The sequence below is a fragment of the Salvelinus fontinalis genome, chromosome 35 (genome assembly GCF_029448725.1).
Source record: "Salvelinus fontinalis isolate EN_2023a chromosome 35, ASM2944872v1, whole genome shotgun sequence".
Classification (NCBI taxonomy): domain Eukaryota; kingdom Metazoa; phylum Chordata; class Actinopteri; order Salmoniformes; family Salmonidae; genus Salvelinus; species Salvelinus fontinalis.
Genome location: NC_074699.1, coordinates 26,367,806 through 26,389,906, shown reverse-complemented (window position 1 = coordinate 26,389,906; position 22,101 = coordinate 26,367,806). Strand labels below are relative to the sequence as shown.

Below are 22,101 nucleotides of genomic sequence, written 5' to 3'. Positions count from 1 at the left end.
AGCTACTCTGCTGTTATTCTGGCAGCACTTTTTGACATGACTAAGTTAGCCATAGTTGGCTAGCTAGCAAGCAAAGGAGAAGAACGTTGCCAGCCAGTATGGCAATGGAACATTTAGAACGAACAACTGGGTCGCGTCCATAGATACAGAACAAAAAGACCGAACTGGGTCTAGCATCCAAACCGATAGAACTAAAGGGCAGCCGGCTTGGGTAGCAACCCTAGATTTGTGACGGGACTATATTTTGTGGAAGGATGAAATAGTATGAATAAATTCATAAAAATAACCTTTTTAATCAAAATATGTCAATCATTAATTGAAAATGTTGCTAACCCGTTGTATAAAAGTGCGAATGCCCTCGAAGCCGGTGTTTGGAGGATATATTGGCACGGTTTGCCAGCCCTCGACTTCGCCTCGGACCTAACAACACCTGTGCCTATATATCCTCCAAACACCGGCTTCGAGGGCATTAGCACTTCAACAATAGGACATGTCTAGGTCAAAAGAGTAAAAGTGACACAATCAACTTTAATTGGCAACACATGTAATATCATTGGGAGCAGAGAAGCCTTGGCCGTTGATACATATTTAGTTTTTAACCCATATAACTTAAAGGCACTGGGACAGGAAGTGATTCAGTATGTACCTACAAGTTAAACTAGTTAGCCAACAGCCATACGACTGCAAAGGCCACAGGCGTCAAGAAACCCTGTTGTAAATTGGGCGTTGCGTACGCTTATAGTTCTTCAGTGCTCTATTAAATGGCCGGTCTTTAAAAAATATATATTTCATTAAATACAAAACATGTCCGAGAGACATATTAGATACAAATAACCCCCTGATTTGGGACAGAGAACAACTTTGGTTGGACAAACAATTGTATGCATATTTGTACATAATGCCGCCACTTAATTTCTTAGTGGTTTGTTTTTGAACATAAGCACACACACACATTACTAGCAAGAAGATGATTTCTCATAACAGTCCCTTAATATCTACATAATGACCGCTGCAATTTAAAATCTTATCCCCATACACAAAAAATCGTACACAATGGCTAAGGTTTGCCAATAGGGTCATCACGTGTTCAGGAACAGGGCTTGTTTTCAGGTAAGACAAGAGCAGAGAAGACAGCAGCCATCCTTAGAACTAAATAAGACGATATCTTTTCATGTATGCTTGTGTAACTGTAACCCCGGATCTGAAACACAAAATAGATACATCTATGGACACAATCATTGCTCAGTTGGAGAAGAGGGTCAGACAATTAAGGCATTTTCTTGCCAGTCCCCCCTGAACTCCAATTCTTCCAGTAAATATGTCTTTAAAGAACAGGGAGAGGACTAAGCACTTTCCACAACAAAAGCAAAGCCGTAAATATTCTGTGTGCACATGGACATAAGGCAGATTTAACGCAGTGAAATATTCGTAAAGTAAGTGAAAGTCATTTGATATACAGTACATTTATAATAAGTCAAATATAAAAAGAATTTACACTGTACACTGTATCAATTCCAATTTAAATGAGACAGACGGGAAGGATAAGTGTGACATGTTTGTTATGAACCATGTGGTGTCTTCACAAGTGGCAGGGGGAGCTTGTACAGCTCTGTGGTATCAGATAAGACCTGATCTGGAAGCAGTTCAGAATTGTTCTGAGAGCAGATCACACAGGCGCTGTGACACAGTATCTCTGCTTGTTCTTAGTGTTAAGCGGTACATCTGAAAAAATAAGAGAGAGAGGGGTTAAATAGGTGAGAAGGCTGTTCATTGACTACAGCTCAGCATTCAACACCATAGTGCCCTCAAAGCTCATCACTAAGCTAAGGACCCTGGGACTAAACACCTCCCGCTGCAACTGGATCCTGGACTTCCTGACAGGTCACACCCAGGTGGTGAGGGTAGGTAGCAACCCCACCGCCACGCTGATCCTCAACACAGGGGCCCCTCAGGGGTGCATGCTCAGTCCCATCCTGTACTCCCTGTTCACTCATGACTGAATGGCAGGCACGACTCCAACACTATCATTAAGTTTGCTGATGACACAACAGTGGTAGGTCTGATCACCGACAACGTTGAGACCTCCCTATAGGCTGAGATCAGCGACCTGGCCGTGTGGTGCCAGGACAACAACCTCTCCTTCAACATGATCAAGGAGATAATTGTGTACTACAGGAAAAGGAGGACCGAGCACACCCCCATTCTCATTGATGGGGCTGTAGTGGAGCAGGTTGAGGGCTTCAAGTTCCTTGGTGTCCACATCACCAACAAACTATCATGGTCCAAACACACCAAGACAGTCGTGAAGAGGGTACAACAAAGCCTATACTCAGGAGACTGAAAAGATATGGGATGGGTCCTCAGATCCTCAAACAAAATTATACAGCTGCACCATTGAGACCAGCCTGACTGGATGCATCACTGCCTGGTATGGCAACTGCTTGGCCTCCGACCGTAAGGCCCTACAGAGGTTAGTGCGTACGGTCCAGTACATCACTGCGACCAAGCTTCCTGCCATCCAGGACCTTTATACCAGGCGGTGTCAGAGGAAGGATCCAGCCACCCTAGTCATAGACTGTTCTCTCTTCTTAACAGCTTCTACCCCCAAACCATAAGACTCCTGAACATATAATCAAATGGCTACCCAGACTATTTGCATTCCCCCCCCCCCCTCTTTTACACTGCTGCTACTCTGTTTATTATCTATGCATAGTCACTTTAACTCTACTTACATGTACATATTACCGCAACTAACCGGTGCCCCCACACATTGACTCTGTACCGGTACCCCCTGTATATAGCCTCGCTATTGTTATTTTACAGCTGCTCTTTAATTATTATTATTTTTTACTTGAGATTTTATTTTTATTTTTTTTACTGCATTATTGGTTAAGGGCTTGTAAGTAAGCATTTCACTGTAAGGTCTACAGCTGTTGTATTCGGCGCATGTGACGAATACAATTTGATTTGAAATAGGTTGGTCAAATACCTTGTCTGGATATTGAAAAAGAATTGGTGACAGAGTACTGGGGTGGAGAATAATTCTCACTGGAGGGAGGTGAGGGCTACATACCTGTGCTTGAGTATTAGGCTCCAGTCTCAAGAGGCAGCCAACCTGGGTGGTCTTCGTATGGATGACACCAGCGCCCACAAAGTTGGAGGAGTTTGGATCTACCCCATCCAGCAAAGCAGCACCAAACCCCATTATCTGGAAAACAAAAACAGACACCAGATCAAGGTTAAGGCTATCGACAACACAGCCCAACATGCTGACTAGAACGGGCGCTCGTGCGTCATCACGCGCATATTGATTTTGTCAACTCACACCAGACGCGATCAGGACACGCATGTTGAAATATCAAAACAAACTCTGAACCAACTATATTAATTTGGGGACAGGTCGAAACACGAAACATTCATGGACATTTAGCTAGCTTGCTGTTGCTAGCTAATTTGTCCTGGGATATAAACATTGGGTTGTTATTTTACATGAAATGCAGAAGGTTCTTTTCTTCCTGGATCTCTGTAGAATTTTGAGTCACACAAAATTGTGTGTTCTCTACTCCGACAACAGCTGCAACAACGAGAGCATCCTGATGGGTTGTATCACTGCCTGGTATGGCAACTGCTCGGCCTCCGACCGCAAGGCACTACAGAGGGTAGTGCGTGCAGCCCGGTACATCACCGGGGCCAAGCTTCCTGCCATCCAGGACCTCTATACCAGGCGGTGTCAGAGGAAGGCCCTAGAAATTGTCAAAGACTCCAGCGACCCTAGTCATAGACTGTTCTCTCTGGTACCGCACGGAAAGCGGTACCGGAGTGCCAAGTCTAGGTCCAAGAGGCTTCTAAACAGCTTCTACCCCCAAGCCATAACACTCCTGAACAGCTAGTCAAATGGCTACCCCCCAAAAAACATGTGGACATCTTTTGCAACACTCAACACCTTGTAGAGTCCATGCCACGCAGGAGGTGTGGTCAGCATGTTACACAGTATTGCTAGTTAAGTCAGGGTGACCTTCATTCAGTTTCTTCACTTCTGTCTTTCATTTCTAACAACAACAAAAAACAAGTCAAGACAAAATCTCCATAGCAATTCTAATCATAAAGGGATCTCACCTTGGCTTTGGTAACCTCTGTGTCCATGGAATGCTTTGCTTTGAAAATCTTTTGTACCTCTTGCTGAGGGCTGTGGGTAGAGAAAGTCAGTCACATACCACTAGCAGTTTCACCCTCAGCTGTTAAGGATGTGTAAGTACACTAGGTTTTACCTTGTTGCTGAATGATGGAAAATAGATAAATGTATTTCCATGTGAACGTTTTGACGTTGTTGCACAATTTTCAGATTTAGTTGCATTTAATTAAAATGCATTAGACCAAGGTGTATTTCACTGACCTATACCACCTACATAAATCAATATTTGGTAGAAGCGCTTTCTGGAATACCAGTGAATTGTTTAATAGTCGCCTCAGACCGCACACTCCTAGGGAAACATTGATCTATTTCTCTTGGCAATGTTGCTCAAGCTATATTGGAATAATTTCACAAGACACTGTTCCTATTCTGTTGGCATTTCCTTCACATTTAAATATACAGTAGGAGACAGTACACACTATATCAATATTTACACATGCAGGCCAATCTGAATGAATGAACCCTTTTGTGTCCTCGGAATACGAGGAAGAGTAAACTGGCACATTGTCAGATGGAATATTGTGTGCATATCAAAAAGAGAGAAAAAATATATATATATGACCAAGCATATAGCAGAGATATATGTTTCCTTACGCTCCAAGTTGTTTCCAGCGCTGAAAGAAGTCCTGCGATGTCATCTCTGTAGGCTGGAAAAACTTGTTTAAAGTAATAGGCAGTTTAACAGCAATGTTCTGGAGAGTTCCCCCGTACCTGTGTGTAGAAACAGGAGTAAAACAACACTCAATAACTGCGAAATCGATACAGTAGCATTTCCAACAACGTTCATGCAAACATTTATCACCTATCTAGCAAATAGTTGCACCCTGAAACAAACTCCAATATGCAATGTATTATAAAAACATATAAAAGGAAGAATATAAGTTCTTACCTAAAGTGAATGTTGAGCACAGGTGCATCCACAAAGTCAGACATACACTCAATGTTGAGTATCTGCTGGAGTTGTGCACCCCCGTCCACAGTGGGGTCTGCAGGCTTGGCATGGACATTCAGTTGTAGGGGAACAGTTAAGAAAAAGGCACAATAGGGAGCAGTAAATGGCCACCCTTAAACAATACATAATACAGTGGGGCAAAAAAGTATTTAGTCAGCCACCAATTGTGCAAGTACTCCCACTTAAAAAGATGAGAAAGGCCTGTAATTTTCATCATAGGTACACTTCAACTATGACAGACAAAATGAGAAAAAAAAATCCAGAAAATCACATTGTAGGATTTTTTATGAATTTATTTGCAAATTATGGTGGAAAATAAGTATTTGGTCAATAACAAACGTTTCTCAATACTTTGTTATATACCCTTTGTTAGCAATGACAGAGGTCAAACGTTTTCTGTAAGTCTTCACAAGGTTTTCACACACTGTTGCTGGTATTTTGGCCCATTGCTCCATGCAGATCTCCTCTAGAGCAGTGATGTTTTGTGGCTGTTGCTGGGCAACACGGACTTTCAATTCCCTCCAAAGATTTTCTATGGGGTTGAGATCTGGAGACTGGCTAGGCCACTCCAGGACCTTGAAATGCTTCTTACGAAGCCACTCCTTCGTTGCCCGGGCGGTGTGTTTGGGATCATTGTCATGCTGAAAGACCCAGCCACGTTTCATCTTCAATGCCCTTGCTGATGGAAGGAGGTCTTCACTCAAAATCTCACGATACATGGCCCCATCCATTCTTTCCTTTACACGGATCAGTCGTCCTGGTTCCTTTGCAGAAAAACAGCCCCCAAAGCATGATGTTTCCACCCCCATGCTTCACAGTAGGTGTGGTGTTCTTTGGATGCAACTCAGCATTCTTTGTCCTCCAAACACGACGAGTTGAGTTTTTACCAAAAAGTTCTATTTTGGTTTCATCTGACATTCTCCCAATCGTCTTCTGGATCATCCAAATGCTCTCTAGCAAACTTCAGACGGGCCTGGACATGTACTGGCTTAAGCAGGGGGACACGTCTGGCACTGCAGGATTTGAGTCCCTGGCGGCGTAGTGTGTTACTGATGGTAAGCTTTGTTACTTTGGTCCCAGCTCTCTGCAGGTCATTCACTAGGTCCCCCCATGTGGTTCTGGGATTTTTGCTCACTGTTCTTGTGATCATTTTGACCCCACGGGGTGAGATCTTGCATGGAGCCCCAGATCGAGGGAGATTATCAGTGGTCTTGTATGTCTTCCATTTCCTAATAATTGCTCCCACAGTTGATTTCTTCAAAACAAGCTGCTTACCTATTGCAGATTCAGTCTTCCTAGCCTGGTGCAGGTCTACAATTTTGTTTCTGGTGTCCTTTGACAGCTCTTTGGTCTTGGCCATAGTGGAGTTTGGTGTGACTGTTTGAGGTTGTGGACAGGTGTCTTTTATACTGATAACAAGTTCAAACAGGTGCCATTAATACAGGTAACGAGTGGAGGACAGAGGAGTCTCTTAAAGAAGTTGTTACAGGTCTGTGAGAGCCAGAAATCTTGCTTGTTTGTAGGTGACCAAATACTTATTTCCCACCATAATTTGCAAATAAATTCATAAAAAATCCTACAATGTGATTTTCTGGATTTTTTCTTCTCATTTTGTCTGTCATAGTTTAAGTGTACCTATGATGCAAATTACAGGCCTCTCTCATCTTTTTAAGTGGGTGAACTTGCACAATTGGTGGCTGACTAAATACTTTTTTGCCCCACTGTATAAACTGGGAGGGATTTATTAAAACAGCTTTCGGAAATGATTGATGAAAATCACATAACAGCTTCTAGTAAAGGATATGAGCCTGCAGAGTATCTTGGCAGAACACAGAGGCAGCAAAATTCATGAACTGTGTTGATGTCTTGTTACCAAAGAACACATACATCCGACCTGTATGTTGAAAAAAAAAGAGAATTAATTCAACCTTAAGATCTAATGGTCAAAACCTGATCATAATCAAACTTAGTTGCATATGTATTTTTTGGTGAGGCCTACTCACCCAAATTCTGTCTGAATTCAGACTTCAGGCCGATCTGGAGGAGCTGGTTCTCGTATAGGACACCATTGTTCTTGCAAACAAACCTGGAAGGGAATGGCGCAAGTGGTAAGCATCTCATATCTGGTATCTTGGGATTAATGTACTGTATTGACTCCCAGGATTGGATTCCAACCAATATGCCAAGAGTCCCCCAGCAAGTGTTTTGAACAGACTCCACTGCTGACGTCTCTTACTTGTCTTCAGGTTCCTCTGCAGTGGGCAGAGTGGCGTTGGCCTATGCTACTTGTGGAGTATTTGGCAGGAAACTGAAGCCAAGAGTGAGATGCACAGCGAGAATGTAAAGGGCAAGAGGAGCACATTCACACCAGGTTTTAGTAAGCTCCATGACGGATCAATGTAGTTAAAAAGCCCCTCCCTCCCTCCCTCTGATATTTGACCCACTGACACACTCTTTCTTACCTGGAGAAGTTCTCATCTGCAACAGGCCCCACTGCCACTGGTGTCTCTACAGGAAAGGCTGCTATGTTTTCAGAGAAGACATCCACCAGCAGGCTTGTCCCCTTGGAGGCAGGAGGGGCAGAGTTTTGTGTGGTGATGGTGCTGCCCAGGCCAAGCAGGTCTGTGGAGGGAGTGGGGGACGCGGCCACCTTAGGAGAGGTAATGGTCACAATTACTTAACTTCGGAAGTTCAAGATCTGAACCTATCAACCGCTCCAATTGGTCTTACGCTGATGAAAGTACAGAGCAACACACACACACCATGCAAAACAAAACAAACCTCTGTGGGAGGATCTATAATTATTAGGACTATACTTAGGACTCAAAAATAAAAATGATCCGTTAAAACCTAAGAGTATATACTGCTAAGTAATCAAGCTCACACAAAAGCAATGCGTCATCTTAGCATCTGGAATTGTCTTTATTCCGTGAGCAGATGAGATTACATGATGTTGCTAGGACAGTGTATTCAGGTTAGGGAAGTGACAAGTGAAAAACCCAGCATGAGCATCCAGAACCTGAAAGAGGGGCCCAGCAGAGAGCAGCACAGGGACAGCAGAGGCCTGGGGGGGCATGGGGGTGAGGGGGGCCTGCAGGAGGTAGGAAGAGGAGACCGGACGTGGCCGGTTGGTGGGGGGTGCGGTCGAGGCGGGGGCCAGAAGATCCCCAACAAACGAGAGAGGAGAGCTCTAATGAACAGAGGAGGAAACAGTGAAGGCAGGACAGAACGAGAGAGCCGAGGACAGTTACGGAAGAGCAGAAAACACCAGGACAGAAAAATAGGAAATGTACATACTGAAAGGAAAGAAATACGAGGCTCTAATAAGTAAACAACAGTAATACCTTGGCATTTGAGGTAGTGCTGCTATGGTCTACAGTACCCCCATTGGCACTGCGTTCTTTGCGGTTCTCATCCAAATCAGGATGCAGGTTTCCTGGTCCCTTCTTCCTCTTGAGTTTGGCCAGTATAGAGGACTCCCTCTCAGGGAAGGGAGGCATCTCCTCCAACACCGTGGCCTTGAGGGGAGCACAGAATGAATGGGGAATGAAGAGCATGACCTGGGGTGGAGGAACTGGAGGCTCTACAGTGTCCTTTTCTGAATTACAGTCTATCTACCAACAAAGATTTTCTGTGGGATGTATTCTGAACAATTAAAAACTAAACAGCTAAGTGTAATTTAAAACTGTTGTTTTTAATTACATGAAATGTAAAAGTGTCAATCTTGACCACCTGCTAGCTCGCTGCCATAGAGGACCACAATGGAAATAAGCATTCAGGCTTCGTTTTTTTATGCTAGTTAATTTTTTATGCATGTAATGTCTCCAGCAGAGCATACTACTACTTTTAATGATCTAATAAATGCAATCAATCAGGGTTATAATGGCACAAATGCAGGGTGGAATGTCACCGACCAGTATGTCAGTGCTGGCGATGCAGCTGAGGCGCAGGTACTCCACAGCACGCTGCTGTAGCTCAACGTCTGCGTTGCGGAGCTGGCTGTCTGAGCGCAACACCTCCTGGATGGTGCCCTTTACCTCAGGGAACAGGTTGATGAACTTGATGTAGGCTGAGAGCAGCAAAGCCCGGGTGGGCACCGAGCACAGGTGAAACTTGGAGTGGAGCAGGTCAAACTGGATGAGTGGACTAAGGAGTTAGAGCAAGAAGGACAATGGATGACACACAGTGAGTTATGTCTGTTCTCAGCTTCAAAGTAGAGGTCGACCGATTATGATTTTTCAACGCCGACACCGATTATTGGAGGACCAAAAAAAGCTGATACCGATTAATCGGACGATTTAAAAAATAAAAAAAATAAAAGTATTTATTTGTAATAATGACAATTACAACAATACTGAATGAACACTTTTATTTTAACTTAATATAATACATCAATAAAATAAATTTAGCCTCAAATAAATAATGAAACATGTTCAATTTGGTTTAAATAATGCAAAAACAAAGTGTTGGAGAAGAAAGTAAAAGTGCAATATGTGCTATGTCAAAAAGTGAACGTTTAAGTTCCTTGCTCAGAACATGAGAACATATGAAAGCTGGTGGTTCCTTTTAACATGAGTCTTCAATATTCCCAGGTAAGAAGTTTTAGATTGAGGTTATTATAGGAATTATAGGACTATTTCTCTCTATACCATTTGTATTTCATATACCTTTGATTATTGGATGTTCTTATAGGCACTTTAGTATTGCCAGTGTAACAGTATAGCTTCCGTCCCTCTCCACGCCCCTACCTGGGCTCGAACCAGGAACACATCAACAACAGCCACCCTCGAAGCATCGTTACCCATCGCTCCACAAAAGCTCCCTCTGCAAGGGGAACAACTACTCCAAGTCTCAGAGCGAGTGACGTTTGAAACGCTATTAGTGCGCACCCCGCTAACTAGCTAGCCATTTCAGATCAGTTACACCAGCCTAATCTCGGGAGTTGATAGGCTTGAAGTCATAAACAGCGCAATGCAAAGAGCTGCTGGGAAACGCACAAAAGTGCTGTTTGAATGAATGCTTATGAGCCTGCTGCTGCCTACCACCGCTCAGTCAGACTGCTCTATCAAATATCAAATCATAGATTTAATTATAACATAATAACACACAGAAATACAAGCCTTAGGTCATGAATATGGTCAAATCTGGAAACTATAATTTAGAAAATAAAACGTTTATTCATTCAGTGAAATACAGAACCGTTCTGTATTTTATCTAACGGGTGGCATCCATAAGTCTAAACATTCCTGTTACATTGCACAACCTTCAATGTTATGTCATAATTACGTAAAATTCTGGCAAATTAGTTCGCAACGAGCCAGGTGGCCCAAACTGTTGCATATACCTTGACTCTGCATGCAATGAACGCAAGATAGTGACACAATTTCCCTTGTTTAATATTGCCTGCTAACATGAATTTCTTTTAACTAAATATGCAGGTTTAAAAATATATACTTCTGTGTATTGATTTTAAGAAAAGCATTGATGTTTATGGTTAGGTACAGTCGTGCAACGATTATGCTTTTTTCGCAAATGCGCTTTTGTTAAATCATTCCCCGTTTGGCGAAGTTGGCCATCTTTGTTAGAAAGAAATTGTATTCACAGTTCGCAACGAGCCAGGCGGCCCAAACTGCTGCATATACCCTGACTCTGTTGCACTGAACGCAAGAGAATAGACACAATATCCCTAGTTAAAAGAAATTCATGTTAGCAGACAATATTAAATAAATATGAAGGTTTAAAAATATATACTTGTGTATTGATTTTAAGAAAGACGTTGATGTTTATGGTTAGGTACGCATTGGTGCAACGACAGTGCTTTTTTCCCGAATGCCGCTTGTTAAATCCCCCGTTTGGCGAAGTAGGCTATGATTCAATGATAAATTAACAGACACCGCATCGATTATATGCAACGCAGGACAAGCTAGATAAACTAGTAATATCATCAACCATGTGTAGTTAACTAGTGATTATGTTAAGATAGATTGTTTTTTATAAGATACGTTTAATACTAGCTAGCACCTTACCTTGGCTCCTTGCTGCACTCGCATAACAGGTAGTCAGACTGCCACAGTCTCCTCGTGGAGTGCAATGTAATCGGCCATGATCAGTGTCCAAAAATGCCGATTACCGATTGTTATGAACACTTGAAATCTGCCATAATTAATCAGCCATTCCGATTAATCGGTCGACCTCTACTCCAAAGGATATTATTGACTGTACATTTCTCCAATCACTGGAGAATGCTGAGGGAAGGACGGCTCGTAATTGCTGGAATGGAGACAATGTAATGGAATAAGCCACATGGAACCATGCTTTTGATACCATTCCAGCCATTATTATGAGCCGCCATTCCCTCAGCAGCCTCCACTGTCTCCAACTGAGAATAACAGTGGATCACTGAAATATATGGCATTGATTGGTTACTAACCTTGACCTTGAATCTCCTGCAATCAAGTTCCCAAACTCCCCTAGAATGTACCCTCCGACCTTTACCAGGTTCTCATGGCAGGCTGGGGCCTGGAGTGCCTGTGGAAAGGAAAGAGTTGAAGTCGGAAGTTTACATGAACTAGTTTTAATGACTCCAACCTAAGTGTTTCAACCACTCCACAAATTTCTTGTTAACAAACTATAGTTTTGGCAAGTCGGTTAGGACATCTACTTTGTGCATGACAAGTAATTTTTCCAACAATTATTTACAGACAGATTATTTTCAATTATAATTCACTGTATCACAATTCCAGTGGGTCAGAAGTTTATATCCAATAAGTTGATTGTGCCTTTAAACTGCTTGGAAATCATCTGAGTCAATTGGAGGTGTACCTTTGGATGCATTTCAAGGCCTACATTCAAACTCAGTGCGTCTTTGCTTGACATCATGGGAAAATCAAAAGAAATCAGCCAAGACCCCAGAAAAACAATTGTAGACCTCCACAAGTCTGGTTCATCCTTGGGAGCAATTTCCAAATGCCTGAAGGTACCACGTTCATCTGTACAAACAATAGTACGCAAGTATAAACACCATGGGACCACGCCGCTCAGGAATGAGACGCGTTCTGTCTCCTGGAGATGAATGTACTTTGGTGCGAAAAGTGCAAATCAATCCCAGAACAGCAAAGGACCTTGTGAAGATGCTGGCAGAAACAGCTACAAAAGTATCTATATCCACAGTAAAACGAGTCCTATATCGACATAACCTGAAAGGCCAATCAGCAAAGAAGAAGCCACTGCTCCAAAACCGCCATAAAAAAGCCAGACCACGCTTTGCAACTGCACATGGGGACAAAGATCGTACTTTTTGGAGAAATGTCCTCTGGTCTGATGAAACAAAAATGGAACTGTTTGGCCATAATGACCATTGCTATGTCTGGAGGGAAAAGGGGGAGGCTTGCAAGCCGAAGAACACCATCCCAACCGTGAAGCACAGGGGTGGCAGCATCATGTTGTGGGGGTGCTTTGCTGCAGTGAACTGGTGAACTTCACAAAATAGATGGCATCATGAGGCAGGAAAATTATGTGGATATATTGAAGCAACATCTCAAGACATCAGTCAGGAAGTTAAAGCTGGGTCGCAAATGGGTCTTCCAAATGGACAATGACCCCAAGCATACTTCCAAAGTTGTGGCAAAATGGCTTAAGGACAAAAAAGTAAAGGTATTGGAGTGGCCATCACAAAGCCCTGACCTCAATCCTATAGAAAATGTGTGGGCAGAACTGAAAAAGCGTGTGCGAGCAAGGAGGCCTACAAACCTACAAACAGTTACACCAGCTCTGTCAGGAGGAATGGGACAAAATTCTCCCAAATTATTGTGGGAAGCTTGTGGAGGGCTACCCAAAACATTTGACACAAGTTAAAAGGCAATGCTATCAAATACTAAGTGAGTGTATGTAAACTTCTGACCCACTAGGAATGTGATGAAAGAAATAAAGGCTGAAATTAAATCCTTCTCTCTGCTATTATTCTGACATTTCACATTCTTCAAATAAAGTGGTGATCCTAACTGACCTAAAACAGTGAATTATTACTAGGATTAAATGTCAGGAATTGTCAAAAATTGAGTTTAAATGTATTTGGCTAAGGTGTATGTAAACTTCTGACTTCAACTGTATGTATGAAATAGGATAATGGATTGGAGTGTGTGGGTGGTTGGGGATTTGGGAGCAACACAACAAAACGGCATCAAGCAAATCCCACACAAACTCCTACCATAGTGGAGGGATACGGGGCTGAGAACATATCAGTCAGCAGATCTTAACATGCACATGAGGGCATTTCCATGATGGATATGTCATAAAGTTGAGATTCAATCTGGGCAGACCAGTATGTGGGGTAGCAAGTCTGAACATGGGGACAAATGTAACTAAAACAAAACGCAGCTGAAACTATGGTGGAACAGACTAAAGGAAAAATGGGAATGCGTCTCACTGGTTCTGAAAGTATGTATATCTGCAGTAGACATCAATGTATCTGATGTCAGAGTATGCAGTGGTAGAGATAATGGGCAATGAAGGAGGAAAGACACTGAAGAGGAGGGCTCAAGACTACACATCCACAAAACTGGGATGGAGGGATGGAGCAGCAGTCTGCATGGGTCTGTTTTAGGATCTTACAGTGACCTACCAGTGAGAGACAGTGAGACAAACACAAGCAGAGACTGAAGAGAGAATCAAGTCATCTCATATTGCTGTACCAAAAAGCACAAGGCGGGCTCATAGTTTCCTCCCTGAGAAGACAAAGACAGGTTTAGTGGTGAATAGTGAATGACGCTCTCCATCCCCCTGACCTCACTGGTCACATCCAAGCAGGCAGAGCCTGTGATGAGCATCGGAAGTGAACTGCTTAAAACTAATATGATTAAGGAAACACACCTATATCAGAACAGAAGCACCATTAGTCAATCCAGACAGACAAACATTAGGTTACAATGAGTTAGGTAGATGTTCCCCCATGGCTCGTTTAAAGACAGATTATTCATAAAAATAAAATAAGGACCTCGAACACTGTCTTGGCAGCATAACCTTGCACTTCATCTCTGTTGATGACGATCTGGATGACGCGGTACCAGACCTCGTCACTGACATAGTCCCCAGCGAAGCGGATCAGGTTGAGGATGGTGTCAACATACCAGGTGTAATCAACTGCATACTTCTCTGCCAGGATGGCCACCTTTAGCACCTGTGGTGAGAGGTAGTCTTATCAGATCAAAGAACGATGGCATTCATGTTTTTATTTAGTTCTGTGGAACGTATTCTTCCAAATTATCTCAGTGGCATTTAAAACATGAAGCCATCATAAACTTTTGGTTGGTGAAATTAGAGAAATGGTTAGATACTGGGTTAGAACTCACGATCTCCTCTCTGATGGAGTAGTCTGCCGTCTTCAGGTAGCTGAGCATCTCTGCTACAATCTGTTTGGCGTTGCTGCGGTCACACATGGCATAGAGCAGGTCCACAGCACGCTGACGCACACTGACATCTCTCTCTGACTGCAGGATTCAACCAGGTCAAACACAAACATCAGGACTAAAGCAGTCACATTAACAGGAACAAAACAGACACAGGCATACATACACTATGTACTCAAGAAAACACTGAGTACTAGGATTGGCATATGCAGCTTGTGAATGCAGGTACAAGTGTGTTAGCGTACTTTGAGGGCATTTATGACCGTCTCGATGTGCGTCTTAACGGCCTCATGGGAGAACTCGGAGCTGGCTAGGGTGCACATGCTCTCCAGGGCCAGGTAGCGCAGGTTAGTTTCCCGGTGCTGGAGGAACTGGCCCAGCTGGTTACAGGCCCGCACCAGCAGAGTGGGCTCGCTGTTGGGAGAAAGACATTTGTGCCATTGTCACCAGGACAGTCCAACTCAACACATACAAACTGCATTTCTTGAATACATTGGTCTTCTGTAGCTGCTGCAACTGGGAGAGGGACTGACCTGTCATGGTGGATGATTAGACTGATGGCCTCAAACAGGACAGCGTTCTTAGCGTTGGAGTGCTGCACCTTCTTCGACTTGGGAGGCTCCTGGGCCTTGTTCAGGATGGTTTCCAGACACTCGGTCAGACGGCCCCGGATCGCACCATCCTCTGAGGGGGCAGGAAAGGGGGAGGAAGGGGGTCACAGATGAAAGCACAACTATGTTCATCCCGCCAACACTACAGCCCTTTTCTGAGTAATATTATGTTCATATAGTCAAACACCCACACGCATGTCATCATGCTCACACAGCTTCTTACCAGGCGGAGGATAGCACTGTAGGAGACGCAGGAGCTTGACAGAAAGCCAGGGAGCTGCAACAAAATAGTAGGTGTAGTCCTGCAGGTCAGTGGAGGCCGAGGAGACGATCTAGAGAACATGAGACATGACTAACACATTACGCCTCAAGCAAACAACTGACTAATATCTAAGGTTAATAATGATATTCAATGGTCAAAAGTAGACATTGGACAAAACCTGGACAAAACCTGAAATAAAACGTGACATATTGATGAAAGAAGAAGAAAGAAAAGTCCTGCACGCGGCCATATGATTACCCTGCTGAGTCTGGCTACAGCCAAGGAGACAGAGGTCTTGAAGTCCTCTGGGCTCTTCTGTGCCAGTGTGGTAATCAGGCTGGTGGCAGCGGTCACAACACCCTGCGCAAAAGTAATACAACTGCCATTACACACAAACAGCTAATCATTAATATTACACTATACACAAACCAATCATTTTTTGTTGTTGCATGCAACGTTTTCCCCTCATTACGCCTACAAACTATTAATTTAGCTCAAACATAGCCCTAACAATGAAGACAGAAAGACATGGTGAAAGAATCCTCTCCTCCACACCCCACCGATCCAAATCTCCCTCACTAAAACCAAAGGTCCATAGTCCTCGCATAATAACCCCTGACCCCATGGCAGTCCGTACCAGGTGCTGGTCATTAAGCAGATGAACCACCCGGGCGGTCCACTCCCCCATGAGTACTAGGTCTGGAGAGGTCCTGTTAAGACGCAGTAGGCACAGGGCAGCACTCTGCTTCACACTGTCCATAGTGTCCCTGCAAGACAAACCCTGGCAAATTATGACAGCACATCAGCATCACTTACCTGGTACATAGCTTAATTTTTTTAAAGTGAAAAGGCCTGACTGAAAGTTACAGCCTCAAATGTTAAAATGACAGAGAGGGTACCTCGGCCATTAGGATAAGTCTGCTCCACACCACTACCCGTTCTTACCCAGCCACCAGAATGCGGGGCACCTCAGCTGCAAAAGCCTCAGCCATCTCCCTGCTGCCCACATTTGCAATGCAGTGCAAGGCCAGGTTCATGAAAGTGGGATTCCTGCTAGACAGGTCATTCTTTATGGCATTGTTGATCAGGCTGATGAGGTCACTGTTTGAGTTGACCAACACTGAGATGAACAGGTAACCCTGTGGATTTGGATAGAAACAAAGCGTTTATCAAACCTGAAAGGAATTAAATGGAAGTTATCATAACAGCTTAACATAAACCTTGAGGATAGATTGGACAAAACACTGTGTTTATAACACAATTAGATACATAACTTAATCCACTCACAATCACACAAAAAAATTCAAAGACCGGCTTCTCTACTCACAATTTGTTTCTCTGTGTACTTGTTGGAACTGAGCAGGTTGACTGCCTCCATGTGGCCAAAGTCGATGTCATGGCCAAGAAGGAATATGAAAAGCAGCTTGCAGACATATTTCTTCTTACTGTATCCATCTAGTGCTTTGTCTCCTGCAGCAAAACAGAAAGGTCGTTGTCATGACTATGAAGATTTAGAAGCAAAAAAAAAAATGGAAGGAAAGAATACTTTTAAGGCAAGCCAAGTCACCATGACTGATCACATGTGTTTGAGAGCACGGAGCATTAGTGTTCTTCCCTTCTAAAAGAGAAACATGCTAACCACTCCTATAAAGGGAACAGAAACGTGAAACCCACTTAGGAATAGATAAAAGCATGGCATTCCATGTTGCTAGGTAAATCAATCCCACAACCGACTGTAGTTGAGGAGAGGGTGAATCAGCACCACAAGACAGGAAGCTGAGTGCAGCACTTTTTTCACCTTGGTGAAAGAGGGCAAATGGTGGGAGGCCAAATGAGTGCAGCTGTGCAACGAAAATAATGACAGATTCAGAATGTTGCACAAATAAATAAAGTATGTCCAATGCCGCTTACAGGAAACCTGGAAGTGCGCTAACAAATGTAGACCAACTCACATTATAGCATGAAGAGCTGCAACAGCATTCTGAAAGTGGGGGTTTAATGGAGCCCCCAGCCCTGTCTGGAACCCCACCTCCATTGTGTGTGGGACGTTGTCCCATGAGAGATTAGGAGGGGCTCCACATTAAGGATTAGTTTCTCTAAGATAAGGCTATAATTCTCTCTCTCGTTTATGAACTTTCCGCGTAAACTAAGTATTATCTGGTTCAAAGAAAGATAAACATGAAGATGTTTACATCACAATCATAAAACCTTTCATGAATGTGTGTATTGAGAGAGAAAGAAGAGGAGAAAGACAGAAAAGGAGAAGAGAGAAAAACAGCATAAAATATTTTCTGTAGAGCTCTACAGGAAGCTCCTCTGGAAAACAGAGGAAAGGATTCCAGCCTGCTGACATACTTTGCCCCCCTCAGTTTCCTGACAGAACAGTTGACTCAACAACTCTCCCTGTCTGGCTATGCCCTTTAGCTTCTCCCTGCCTCACTGAACCTATATAGCCTATCTCTAGGGATAGTTAGGGACCGTCAATAAATTATACAATGTAAATGGCACAATATTTTATGAATTTAAACAATTTATAGTTGGTGGGTGCGTTTTATGTCATTGAAATTTGGAGTTATTGACCTTTTAAAATATTGTCCCATAGGGATATCGAATGTGAAACAAAATTGATCATGGGTGTTACAATTGGGTCATATGCAGCTGTGCTCCAAATTTATGATTAGCCTACTTGGGTACTGCCAGCTGTGGGCAGGATTAAAATAAACCCAAACCACAGAAAAATGTTACAGTACCCTTCAAAATATACAATCATCTCGCAACTCTCAGTTTTGGACAAGACTGACTTCATGACCAAAATTTTCCTTTTTACGATGTAGTACATTTTGACACTAGAATCCATATTCAAAATAAGAAGTTGCTTTTTAGGGGTAGTCATTCTTTAACTAAATAGCCTGCCTCAGTGGTAGCCTAAGTACTCCATCAGTTTGGAAGGCAAGCCTTTCCATACAAATGTGTTGTTTCATGATAAAAATGAGCTGGGGCATAAACCCATCAAAAGCAACTTTGCAGGTAGGCCCTACATGTTTTCTACCCCCCAAAACACAAGTCACTTGATTTTATTGAAGCCACTATCCATTTTCACTTTGGAACAGCAGACTTATTTTAGGCTAGATAGAACAGGTGGTAGAGAACACTTCTGACATTCAGCGTAGCTGCATGGTGATCTCCTGTGAGGGCACTGTTAATCTAAGTGACTAGTGTCAGTGTCCACAAACATTATGTGGAACCATCAGACACCAACATGTGTTCACACCCAGATTTAAGGGCTTTTGCTTGACTTACCTTTAAATTTTGAGCGGATGTTGGCCAACTCTTTGTTAATTCTCTTGATCTCTGCTTCTTTACTTTTACCTGAAATGGAAAATAAAACATGTTATATGTTCAATGTCACCTGTATGGGCCATAAGTTCTGCAGTTGCAAGCCTGAACAACAGCACTTGTGGAATCGAACAGTTTGGCTGTACCACAGTACTCATAGACTGGGCTAAATTATTGTTTATTTTCTTTTCTGCAAAGTATGTGTATTGATGTGCCTATGCACCATGAACTAGGGAGGTGAGGTCTGGAAATAAATTGGATACCCTTCAGGAGCAATGGTCTTAGTAGTAAGATGTCTAAATTACGGCATGGATTTATGTCAGGAGAGCATACCTGGGTCGGGAGAATCAGACCCAGACCTACGGTTTAGGATCAGTTTTTCTGCATGGCTCTGTAGCATGCCTCATTCACACCTACATTGAAGTTATAAAAAGTTGGTAACCTTCACTGTCTCTGCTATGGATTTACGCAGGGAAACTAGTGCTCTAAATAGACTAATTTGCTCACAGAGCACATTTAGACTTCCGTAGTTCTAGTCTAGGTGAAAGTTCCCAGTCCCACCACCACAAAACCCTGCACTGCAGCTGGGTTTTTTGATGGTAGTGTATGCAATCCAGCGACTAGTATTGTTATTGTCGAAGGAATACACACTCATTAATAGACAGAGCATGATGTTAGTTGCTAGAGAGAAAATGGAGCGAATTAGTTAGCTAGTCAGTCAACATTTGTAGGAGGTAACTAGTTTGCTACTAGATTTGATATACCCAGCACCAAAAATGTGTAAATTATCAATCTACAACGATGTAACATCAGCCAGCCAAAATGATGAATGTCACAATGCCATTTTTTTATTTCCTGACTCTGTGTGACCCACGCCCATTGGCTAGTTTGCTAAACTAGCTAGCTTAGCGTGACATTAAACCAGCTAGCTAAGTATAACTAGTACAGTAAAATCTTGACTTGTCTGTCTGTAGCTAGCTAGCTATTTACCTTTATTTCACGTTGGAAGTTTGTTTATGAAAACATAGTTAGCTACCGTCCTTTGCGGACTATTTTTGCTTCAATCCCTAGCTAACGCTGGCTAGCTATCATGGCTAACGTCAGTTTGCTCGCTAACTTAACTCTGTTAACTACAGTACCGTTAACTGACATTGGCAGGTTAGCTATTTGCTAGGCAACTGGGGAGTTAGCTAACTACCAACTCGTTGTTTATTTTTGTTAATTAAGTAGCAAGCTAGTTAAATATGGCGCGCGTGAGCCTTTACGTGGGATAGCTTGTTTCATAGCTAGCCTTGCATTCCTCCCAAATGAACTGTAGCTAGCAGCTAACTAATCAACAAGTCAACATCAACTACTCACAGTTCCTAATGTCCGATATAAACACAGCGAGGCCACGCATTCCATCTCCTTTAGAGACTGCAGGCATTTTGTTCCACGCGATATTTATTTGTTAGCCTATTCTCTGCAGTCAGACCGTAAATAAACTTTATTTCAGTTGTTCGGGAGTAGGTTTCTGTTAAAGAGGCGGAGACATACCCAGTAGAGACTGGGGACTCAGGATGTGTAAACGTCAGAGAACAGGCATTTTTAGAGTGAATGAGCCAACTCAAGATTCCCAGGGCGTGAAAAGTGGTGCAGTAGGCCACTCATTTCAAGTACAGTGATTGGTGTTATTGATGCATGGTGAATGTTGTTTCAGAAATACTTTTAGTTAGTATAATCTAGCAGACAGACAGAGAGAGACAGCAACAACAAATTGACGGATAAACACAGATACATGTCACTTTATTATGTGGATTCAGTCATTTTGACTGCATGGTACTGCAATCTATGTGCAAGTTATCCCTTTTTTTGTATCTTGCAGGCCTATTCAGTATATATTTATTTTGAGAGAATTTTCAACAAGTTTCATCATGTGTGAAATGTGTGTCCATGTTGAGATTGATTTTTTCCCCCTTGGTCCTTCACATGGTGGTGCTGCTGTCACCACTTGGAAATCTTGTTGTTAAATAGAGTATGGTTGCATCCAAACACAAACTCTTTGGGTGGGGGGAGGGGGCAGATGTATCATGCACAGTTTCATGAATGATGATGCAGTCTTATAATTAGAGACAGTGGTAGGGCCTATCTCGGTTCCTCTTCCTAAAGCATGGACCCCTATTTGCCTACAGAAGGAAGAGAGTCTGAATTAAACGGCCACCGTCAGGTTCATGGCCATACAGTTAATATGATTTGACTTCCCGTACACTGTTGCCCCAGAGCTTTCCTTTAGCTGTCATTCATCCTGTGGATCCATGTCTTGCACAAAATGGACCTGACAGCCTGAATTTCCATTGAACCATGCATTCATATTTTCTCATATTGTCCACTCTCTTGACTGCACATGTTTGCCCTCTGCCCTCCTACGTCAAACCTGTCTTTCTGTTTTCACGTGGCTCAGCCATGGCTATACTGTTTATATGGAAAACAGTTATGGCGAGACAAGATGCAGCTCTCACAGAAGAAGTGAAATATTGTCCAGGTGAACTGATACAGACAGTAAATTATTGCATACAAACGTATTCATGTGCGTACATGAGATCCTCCCTTACCCATCAACCCAGGCTCATCACCGTATCAGCCATTGCAACATCAGTGACAAATACAGTGCACTTCAATTAGGTCCCTCCACGTAATTTACAAAGTCTGCTCATACTGCGTATCTAGTGTCAACAGTCCTATAATTACACCATGTTCCTGGAACAGTGATTTGCATGCTTATTGTGTAATCTGATCGAGACAGTTGGCCAACATGTTTTTTTTTAGATGTTTACAGTAAGAGGTATTTCTTAACCTTTGTTTTACACAAGTCTATATCTTATATAAAGGTGACAGACAGGTGTTCAATTTTGATCAAATAGGTTCCAATGGATACAGGGGGAGAATAGAAGCTTCATTATGGTTGTCACATGGGTGATAGATGCAGAGGCACAGGATGAAAAGCAGGTTTTCTGATAATCAGATGGGTGAGCATAGCTTTCCTCCCCCATAATAGAAGACTCTTCAAAAAGGGCTCTGACAAAAGACACTCTCCTGCTGAAAGAGGGGTGCATACACTCAGTCTTTTTAATTAACATCTCCTCTACACGTGAATCTAAGCCAAGGTATACAAAAAACATTGACAATGTAGCACAAATAATATAGGAATATACCTAACAATTAAACATCATTTTCAAACCTTTGCATAGTAGGGTAAATGTACATAATTTTACCAAAGTCTGTTCCTATTATTCTATTCGTCTCGACCAGGTATTCCCAAACTGGGATTCCCCGATATGTGCAATGTCGTCGGGGGTATGGCAAAT

At 42.8% G+C, this 22,101-nt stretch overlaps 1 protein-coding gene across 2 annotated transcripts; it reads right to left on the bottom strand.

The window, feature by feature from the left end:
- Positions 1 to 269: 269 nt before the first annotated feature.
- Positions 270 to 20,329, bottom strand: LOC129834643 (AP-2 complex subunit alpha-2). 2 transcript variants are annotated; one of them, XM_055899824.1, is made up of 23 exons: positions 20,117 to 20,329; positions 18,722 to 18,790; positions 16,749 to 16,891; positions 16,367 to 16,560; positions 16,059 to 16,188; positions 15,680 to 15,781; positions 15,383 to 15,491; positions 15,082 to 15,232; positions 14,794 to 14,962; positions 14,492 to 14,629; positions 14,137 to 14,319; positions 11,575 to 11,672; positions 9,059 to 9,290; positions 8,489 to 8,662; positions 8,164 to 8,334; positions 7,607 to 7,794; positions 7,148 to 7,230; positions 6,950 to 7,038; positions 5,082 to 5,206; positions 4,787 to 4,903; positions 4,117 to 4,186; positions 3,074 to 3,208; positions 270 to 1,722 (listed from the first exon to the last, which is right to left on the bottom strand). In XM_055899824.1, the coding sequence occupies exons 1-23, from the start codon at positions 20,181 to 20,183 to the stop codon at positions 1,645 to 1,647; spliced, it is 3,015 nt and encodes a 1,004-aa protein (XP_055755799.1). In that variant the 5' UTR covers positions 20,184 to 20,329; the 3' UTR covers positions 270 to 1,644. The 2 variants fall into 2 exon arrangements, with proteins under 2 accessions (XP_055755799.1, XP_055755800.1); XM_055899825.1 differs by lacking the exon at positions 8,164 to 8,334 and having other exon boundaries at positions 20,117 to 20,328.
- Between the last annotated feature and the right edge of the window lie 1,772 nt (positions 20,330 to 22,101).